The sequence below is a fragment of the Pelobates fuscus genome, chromosome 4, assembly GCF_036172605.1.
Source record: "Pelobates fuscus isolate aPelFus1 chromosome 4, aPelFus1.pri, whole genome shotgun sequence".
NCBI classification, from domain to species: domain Eukaryota; kingdom Metazoa; phylum Chordata; class Amphibia; order Anura; family Pelobatidae; genus Pelobates; species Pelobates fuscus.
Window position 1 is genome coordinate 363706849 of NC_086320.1, and position 9898 is coordinate 363716746.

The 9898-nt window shown below is 37.6% G+C and overlaps 1 protein-coding gene across 1 annotated transcript in view; it reads left to right on the top strand.

Moving 5' to 3' along the window:
* Positions 1 to 8802, top strand: part of PTPRN2 (protein tyrosine phosphatase receptor type N2) — an 808683-nt gene extending 799881 nt beyond the window's left edge. The window contains exon 23 of the mRNA XM_063452665.1: positions 7040 to 8802. Within this exon, the coding sequence (XP_063308735.1) occupies positions 7040 to 7111 (72 nt within the window). The 3' untranslated portion in view covers positions 7112 to 8802. The remainder of the gene's footprint in view (positions 1 to 7039) is intronic.
* Positions 8803 to 9898: the final 1096 nt, after the last annotated feature.

Genomic DNA, 9898 nt, shown 5'->3' on the forward strand with positions numbered 1-9898 from the left:
CCTTGTGGGGATCTATGCATATGTACAGAGGGTAAAGCGTAACCTTTAATAAATGCTGTATAAAAAGGTATAGTAACCTATAATAGGATCGCAAATAAGCGATAAACAAAAAGTAAAAAATAAAACAAACATATAGGAGGTTATAATAGAGACACACACACGTTGGATGGGGTGAAGTGTACCCGAAATGGGTTTCCTGGAGGACACTTCAATGATTCCCCCAACGTGAAAAAATTGTTCTCAAGTGCACTAGTAACTCAGATTCAGTAATATTCTATAGCGCTCTCCAGTCAGTACCCAAAAGTCGAACCCACCACACCGGGGTCAATGAGGGTAGATGGAGTAGCAAAAACCTGCATACTCAGGAGAGGGCTGTAGCAATAGGAAATAACAAAACGAGGTATGTATACTAATGTAATAACACACTGTCCAGGATTAATACAATGTAGCTGAGACAGTGATCTGGTTGTTGGAGCCTAACCTCCAGTGGCCAGGGGAACAGGACTTGTGGGAGAGAGAGAATCAGACTGTACTGAACAGAATTCCCCAACCCCAACCCCCTGCGTCCCTTCCCTCTTGCTGCCTCTGGGGTGACTATCTCACAATCCGGATTGTTAGTATATCTCGTGGAGTCAGACCTGGATTGCTAGCTAAAACTTTGCCTCAAACAAGGTAATAGGAAATGACAAAGTAGGGTATGTTTACTAATGTGACAACTCACTGTCCAGGATATATACAATGTTGCTGTGACAGTGATCTGGTAATAAGAGCCCAGCCTCCAGCAGTATAGGGAACAGAACTGTGGGAGAGAGAGAATCAACTGTGCTGAACAGAGTTCCCCACCCCAACCCCAAACGTCCTTTCCCTCTTGCCGTCTCTGTGCTGACTGTCTCGTAAACCAGCTTGCTAGTATCACTCGTAGTAAACACCCTTGATTGCTAACTGAATCTTTGCCGAGAGTAATGGCACCAAATAACCTCTCTGCCTGCCTGACACGTGTTTCGGCGCCGCTATCTGCGCCTTCTTCGGAGGCTTAACCAAAAAAAATTGCAACGACTTTTGGGTACTGACTGGAGAGCGCTATAGAATATTACTGAATCTGAGTTACTAGTGCACTTGAGAACAATTTTTTCACGTTGGGGGAATCATTGAAGTGTCCTCCAGGAAACCCATTTCGGGTACACTTCACCCCATCCAACGTGTGTGTGTCTCTATTATAACCTCCTATATGTTTGTTTTATTTTTTCCTTTTTGTTTATCGCTTATTTGCGATCCTATTATAGGTTACTATACCTTTTTATACAGCATTTATTAAAGGTTACGCTTTACCCTCTGTACATATGCATAGATCCCCACAAGGGGGCGCCCAATTTTTTCTGACCCACCAGGTCTGCTTTTCTATTTTTTCATACAATTGTGTAAGGGTTACCCCCTAGTCTGGTCGCCCCCGGACACACATGAGGTCTTTTCCCCTTGCTGGGAATCGAACTCATTTCTTTCTTATCGATAATTTAGTTCGGTATCCAGTGTAAAGCAGTTAGTTTATACTCAAAAGCAACTAACCAACTAACTTCCTAATTCCGTATTAAATTATTTTGGCTTTTACTGTATTTGTGAAAACTAGCAGGATTCATATTGGTGAAATTCACTATACACATTATCACAGTAGTATTTTTACCCAATCAGCAAGTAGTCATAGCACTCCCATTTGATTGCAGTGTCTTTATATGGATGGGCTGTGACTTGCCAGCTCACAGAGGAGTTGATGGGTGTTTTAGACAGAATTCTATTGCTTCAATCTCAGTAATATTTGATACTGCTGATGGTGACATGTAAAAATGTCACATTTTCAGTGGAGAAACAGTAGATTCCTTCCTTTCAAGCTTTGTCATAATGATACAACCCACAGAATAACATCAGGGTTACTGAGGTAGGAATTCAAACTGAGTTTAAAACATAAGGCCAAAGTAGCAAAACGGGGATGTATTGCTGATTTTTACCTTAAACTTGTAATTCACTTAGAATTCCCTTTGAATTCTCACCTCCGTGAATAATTCTGCATGAGGCGTATTCACTAAACACCAACTTGTGCTAAAGTGAAATTCAAATTGAAATTCTAGACCAATATAGTCAGGCTGTGGCTATAGCTGAGTTGGCAAATGTTTATGTAGCACAATTAGTGTATTTTAGTTATGGTCTCAGCTGCACTAGTAGACACCCACTAGAGGTGGAGTTAACCCTGCAAGGTAATTATTGCAGTTTATAAAAAAACTGCAATAATTACACTTGCAGGATTAAGAGTACTGGGAGTTGGCACCCAGACCACTCCAATGGGCAGAAGTGGTCTGGGTGCCTGGAGTGTCCCTTTAAGTAATGCTAAGGAATTCCTTGAAGTGTATTGCCAGTGGAACAGGCTAGTTTTTATCCTTTGTAACCGTTGGAACATACAACCCCAGTATATCTTGGGGAGACAGTATGTCTGCTACCAAGCAGTTAGTGGTACAGGTTAGGCAAAGAAACCCATGGATAATAGCAGGCCTGAACTGGTACACCTTTAGTGCTAGAGACGCCAAGGCCATATCGTCACAGATTCCAAATCAGATTTTGACCAAATCTGTAAACCAATGTAGCTTTTAATTATTTACAATTCAGTGTTTAAGCGATTAACCCCTAATATACACTATATGGACAAAAATATTGTGACACGCCTCTTAATTATTGTTAAATTTATTGGTTAATTTAGGTGTTTCAATCAGATCCATTGCCACAAATGTATAAAATCAAGCACCTAGCCATACAGTCTGCACTTACAAACATTTACATAAATGGGTCGTTCTGAAGAGCTCAGTGAATTCAAGCATGGTACTGCGATAGGCGGCCAAAGGGATGACATTTCATGAACGGACTTATTGTAAAGGCACCCTATTGCAGTACCATGCTTGAATTCCCAAAGCTATTCAGAATGATCAATTTTTTTCACAAATGTTTTTAATGCAGACTGCGTGGCTAGGTGCTTGATTTTATACACCCGTGGCAATGGGTCTGATTGAAACACCTAAATTAAATTTGTAAGAGGTGGGTCCCGATACTTTTGTCCATATAGTGTATGTATTTGACCCATCGAATAATACTACAACCAACAATACATAGTTTAGATCTTTATTTTTATTCATTTATTTATACACTTACTCAAGTTTATGTCCCTTTAAAGGAGCACTTCAAATCACATAGGGCACTTTAGCATGCTGAATTGCTTTGTGTGTAATGTAGCTGTCCCCTTTCTCCTACCTTATAAGTTTCAAGAGAAACGTTTATAAATGTCCTAAGTTGCACCTTCCTGGCTGTCAGTCAATCAGCCAGGAGGGCACTCTTCCTTACTCACGTTGTGCTATCTATGAGAAGCATTTTATGGGCGCAGCGTGGTGATTTCTCATGCACCGTAGGACCCTTCCTATAGAGAAGCAGTGGATTAGTTCAAGAGATATTCTGTAGCGAGAATCCCACCCGGGTCGGACTTTAGTCACTGGATTAGAGATATGTAACATATTTATTTTAAAGGGACAGGCTATGTAACACTCTAGTAAATCTAAAAAGACGTTGCAACACCCCAGTATTAAAAATAAATGTATTCATTTAAAATGCTGGAGTGTTGCTTTAATGCAAGCCCAAATATTTATAAATTCATTCTAAATTGAAAGTATCTAATTCCTTGCTTGTGCTGTCTGCTCTCGAGAGAAATCGACTTGATGGCTTTTAAAAAGTGCAATTTAATAGCAGATTACAAATAAGACATTGTATGCCTTTCCATTAATTTAAGTCTTAGGATTAAAAATCTGGTTACAAATGCCAGCTAGATTGAGTCCCCAGGCAAATAGCCACCTAAATGACTTCACCAATGTCTTTCCGTTCATCGTCAGCATAAACCAAGCTCTTAAATGTCCTTTGGAAGATTTTATGGAAATTTTGCTTAATCCAATTATCGCAGCTCAGTTGTACATTGCTGATGGACATCATAGAGAGAAGGTTTAATTAAAAAATATGGGGAGGCGGGTGCTTAACAATTAGAATCAAAAAGTGTGTTAAAGACAAATATAATGCATCTGCCAGTTGGATAAATATCGTAATTCACAGCCAAACAGCTAAAGAAGCTATGCTTAGTATCAATATGTATGTGTATTTGTGTGTATGTATATATGTGTGTGTATGTATGTATATGTATGTATATATATATATATGTGTGTGTGTGTGTATATATATGCATACATATATACACATAGTTAGTATATTGTATGTAACTGCAATAAATAGGAACCAATTTGCATGACATTTTTACAATTATTTTCAAAGACAATATTATTGGTTTTGTGGTGGGTTCATCACTGTAAGGCTTAATTGTTCCCCTTTCTCAGCATGTAAAAAATTGTTTATATCACAATGGAAACTAAGATTTACTGTGCACTGCCAAACATGTTGACAAATGTGAGTTCCAGTCCACAGAACCTTGAGTGCAGGTATCCCGAATCTTTGATACACATTAAATTGCAGTTATTTTGGTAATTACAGTGTCCCTTTTAACAGCTGTTTAGAATGTTGCTTGCTATAACCTAGGCTGTGTGGTGGTTTAGTATTGTGTGTGTTGAGGAGTCTGAGAATGGTATGTATAGAGGCTAAGTGTACCTGTGTGCTGGTTGAGTGTTTATATATGTAGTGGCTGACTCTTATGTGTGAAGGGGAGTTTGAGTGTGTTGTGGGAAAGCATCCCCACACTTCTTTACGCATTTTTTCCCCCATATTTCCATTCATGCTCCTGTTTTGGCACTGGTGGTACAGGGGAATGCATTATTAGGAGTGTTATACCTGGCGGTCCGTTGTGGGTGCGTTTTGGTTTGCACCTCTCACAATAACTCAGAGCACTGGCTGTGACACTCTGTGTCAATGAGAAGCATTGGGAGACCGCAAGGGAGCTTTTAGCGTAATCTGCACTTGATTGAGGTGCAGATCACAATGCTCCATCAAAAAGGTTGGGGACACAGGGAGATCTCCTGCTTTCCCTGCTTGCTTAGACAGGGCTTCCTCATGGGCTGAGCCAAAGCTCCAGACAAGCTCCCAACGGGGTGTTTATGATACTTAGTGGGTAATCCAGTTCTGATCTCATCCTTTAGTGAACATAGAGATGTATGTAGCTAACTCTGTTCTAGTGCAAACTGTCCGTCACATTTTGCAAAACATACATAACAGATGAAAGTAGGAATTAAATCATGCAAATATGTAATATTTTTTTTAAGAAGCTTTAAAAGATTTTTAATAGTTATTATATTTAAACTATGCCTCATGATTGTGACCTACAGAGAGCTCACTTGGGAACATTAGTGTCTATAAATTATTTCCTGATCCACCTGTGCTAAAAAATCATTTTAATTAATAGCTGACTTGGTTAGAACTCTTAATTGGAATTGAAAGTCAAGTATAAGAATTATTAAACGTGCACCTGGTACAGTTTCATGGCTATAGTAACCATGGCAACACATTATCATTGCATTAGGTTTGCCTCGATGCGTAATTATATTTTTTTGTATAAGCACCAACCACAATTCTGTGTGTAGTGAAATGTAAAGTATTTATTGTAAGGATTACTCCTACTTTGAATAGTGATGAGGCATATAATTTATCTAATTATGCTTTAAAAAGTAAAATATATCATATCTATATATTTAACATTTATCATTTCACTTGTTTCTAAGTATGTCCTAGGGTCTATATGTTATTACCCAATGTTATGCTACTCCGTTTTTCAAACTTGAAAGGATGAAGAGCTGGGTTCAGCTGAGACTGCAGCTGGAGCTATATCCACCAAGACATGTCACCAGCTAACCTGTTCATATTTGTGGCCCACATTAAAAACATTTATATGTAGACTGGCTAGTTCATCTAAAAGTCAAATGTCCTAAGTAATCCGAAATCAACACTTTGTGCATTTAACATGTTCCAAAACACAAACTGACGTATTCATGTAAGGGTCATTTACTTAAATTAATTCAAAGAAATTTCACATAGCCATACTGAAAATGTAATGAACTTGCATAGTTTTTTTTTAATGTAACTGACTTTACTTAAATTCAATTGGAATTCACTTTTGGGTTCCCTAACATTACACACTTTAGTGATGCACTCTGTTTAGTTTAAACCAGGCTTCCTCAAACTCTGGCCCTCCAGATGTTGCTGAACTTAGACTCCCATGATTCTATGAATGAAACAGATAGGCTGAGAATCATGGGAGTTGTAGTTCAGCAACATCTGGAGGGCCTGGAGTTTGAGGAAGCCTGGTTTAAACTGAAATTCAAAATAAATTGAACATTTTAATCTACGAAGGCCGAGTTGGAAAAAATTCTCAGCTGTGTTTTCAGTTTTTTTTTCAAATTAGCCTTGAATTTAAAATTCATTTTGATTTTCTGTCAATTCATACTCAAGTTAAATAACCACTTAAGTCACCCACACCTCTTCATCTCGATGAGGTGGTCTGTGTGCAGTGATCTTGTCATTTTAACCCTGCAATATAATACATTTCTGGTTGTCTTGAAACTGCAATGTTTTTATGTCCTGACAGCTACGAGTGGAGCCTTGCTTTCATAACAGTCAAACTTGGTTAATCAATCAGATGGTCTCATAGAGACCATTTGATTGGAACAGCTCTTCATTATGCTGTGCATGCGCACTGGTCTCCCGATGCTCTCATACCTGGAAACATTGGAATGGCTGCGATCATCAAGTGTGATCTCAGTCGAGGACACTGAGCGAGTATAAAAAAAATTCTGCATTAAGTATTACATCCCTTTTCCACTGTTAACTTTGTTAATTGTTTGATTAGATGTTAACTGGAAAAAATAAAAAAACTGTGGCCAACCCTTTGCCTTGGCTCCATTGTAAGCATCATTGTCTAAGCTGCACAGTCACGATATGATTTACTTTCACTTTGTGACCTGAGAAGGGTCTTTGCAGAATCTGAAATGATTATATATATATATCTTTTTTATTTCATTAGGAGCAGTTTGAGTTTGCCTTGACAGCGGTAGCAGAGGAGGTGAATGCAATACTAAAGGCGCTTCCACAATAGAAGCCTCACTCCAGCAAGACTCCCACCGGATAACTCTCTCATTCCCTCTTCCTATCAGTATCTGTAAATGTTGTTGGAGTTTGTAACCTGGTGTGACCATGTATTATAACCACATAGGCGAGTGGAGATTCTGATCTTCTGGAAACATGCGCCACTCACTGCAATGCAGTGCAGTGATGTGGTGAAACGTACACTCAACTTTTATTTGGCTGCCAGTTTATAAAATGATGTTCTCTATTATTTTTAATTCTGATTAATCATTTGGAAAAAGGTGTGTGTGATTCATTTTATGTCAATTTAAGAATTTTATACTCTTTTTCCCAACCCTCCCTTGAATAGAAACCATTTGATCGTTGATCATTAGTGACCGTTGATTTAGTGTCTGAGCTTTCACTGAGAAACAAGTTTTTAACATCACACAGAACACTAAGGGGTGATTTGAGGCAGAAATCAATCTTAGCATTGTAATTGGCGCCTGCAGTTTATTGGTTGCACAGTTTCGTTTCAATGTAAAGGGAACATCAATATAATTGCATTGTAATTCATCTTCAATATTTACAGAGAACAATATATTGTTTAAAGTGCTGCCTAGTCCTTTCCTCTACCATTTTAAGTGAGTTTTCGATGTTCTAAGCATGGAGTCTACATCCCCCCTAGCTCTAATAGAGAACATGTTGGGTAGCTTTCGAAGCACCACTCCTCCAGTTCTCCTCAATAACTCGTAAACGAGTGATGCTGTTTGAAGGACATGATGTACGTGGTCTGCTAGTGTTTCTGTGACATATACTGCAAATTAGAGGAATCTGACACCAAAATTGGGGCGGAAAATGACTTTTTTTCATTTAAGCCTCTTTATTTACATTTTATATTTTTTTTATTTTAATTTACAATTGGCATTCTGTCACCTCTTGCAATGAATGTAGGCAGGGTAATCTCAACAGTGTGGAGTACGATGTATGGAAAATCTCAAACTCCATTTGGTGAATCTATGATTAGTGCATAGTGTTTAAATAAAAGGCAAACTCTCCTATTTCCTGCTAGTGGCTATTGTACTGCCGTCAGGCAATGTGAGTCCCTTTTTAATCACTTAAATTGATCTCTGGAAATTTATCTCAGAAAGCACAATAATAAAACGCTAAGGAAGGTATGTACATAACACAACAAAAGGAAATAAGTACAAAAAGGACATGCACACACAAAAAATGTATATAATAATCCCTTCTTTTTTTATTTTTTTTTACGTTTTACTATTTTAACAGGAAAATTCCAAATAGTGAAAATAGAATTGTACTGCTAGTGATTAAATTTCTCGCTGATAATGTAGTTTGTGACAAAAAGAGATAGATATATATATGCTGTATTTATGGACAAGATCTGCCCCAAGTAAAGGAGCTCAATTTTGTGGCTCTTTTTGTACGTTTATTAACTATATCTATTTTTTTGCGATGAATGAGTACATGCCCCCTCCTCCATGAATTGTAACTATTTATCAGAAATACACTCCCTTATTCACTATACGACACTGCCAGCATTGGACCAAACAGATTTAAGGTGTTACGATTGCTTTCTGCATTGAACCATACCTCCTTTTTAACAAATGAACCAAAATGTTATGTTAATTGATTATTTTTTTTTCTCGAATCGTGTTGATATCGTGGGAATACAAATAAACATGAGCACTGCCGTTTTAATTAAGTCTTGACGTAAAATTTTTAAAGTGTCATTAGCTATCCTCTCATTTTAACAGCGAGTAGATTAAGGAGTAGATTATTGTTGTAATATTGCATAAAAATCTATTTTTGTTTGTGTTTCAGTTTTTCCTATAAACATATATCATCTTGTATAAATAGGAGTCAGTCTAATCTGTCTTTACACAAATATACATGTACATATTCACGGGCAAACAGACAACTCTTAAAAAAGAATGTAATTATAGGCAGGATCTCTAATTGCACCTCACATCTGACCTCTCATAGTTAAGGAAAAAGACCACTCAAACACACATTACATTCCGGATTTGTCAAGGCAAAAGATGTATTATTCTCGGACGCTAAATATCTAGATACATTCTGTTTGTTTCCATGACGATTATTTATGACTTTGACAAGGCTGAAGGAACACAAAAAAAGTGTGTTCGGGGTGATCAAGCTTTTATCAAGAAAATCTGATGCCCCTTACGAAGAGGGAATATATCAAACCACCCAGTTCTGCACTGGTAAAAATAGTTCACCATCGCTGGAGAGGATGTAGGCAGCATTCTAAGTGCTAGTTTAATATGGAAATATTTTGTGTTTTTGCTCTAGGTTCAACATGTGCTGTATATTTTCATGTACATATATATATATAATTTTTAATTTTATTTATTTATTTTTATCCTTCTAAAGTGGTCGAAAGTTTCTACCATTGAACAATTTCTTCGAAACTGCTCATGCCGTGTTTTCATTCTGATAGCTCCCTTGCTTTTTAAGGTTTTTGGTATTTGTAGCAGCATAGTCTTGAGCTAATTCACTAAACCGTGGGATGTATGAGAGTTGTGTGTAAGCAAAAAGACACTCTTGTCTTCTTCTTACAGCACAGATAATGCGATATGATATTTCGATTAAACTCGGCCATATGTCATGACTTTTTTTTTTAAATAAAGCATCAACACTGAAACATATGCAGAAGACATCGAATGTATGCACCATAAACCATCAAGAGGATAACCGAATGGTCCTTTTCCAAATCTTCCGAAAAAAATTATCTGGAGCTCCATAATTTGTTCTTGCCCTCATTCACTTTGTCCCC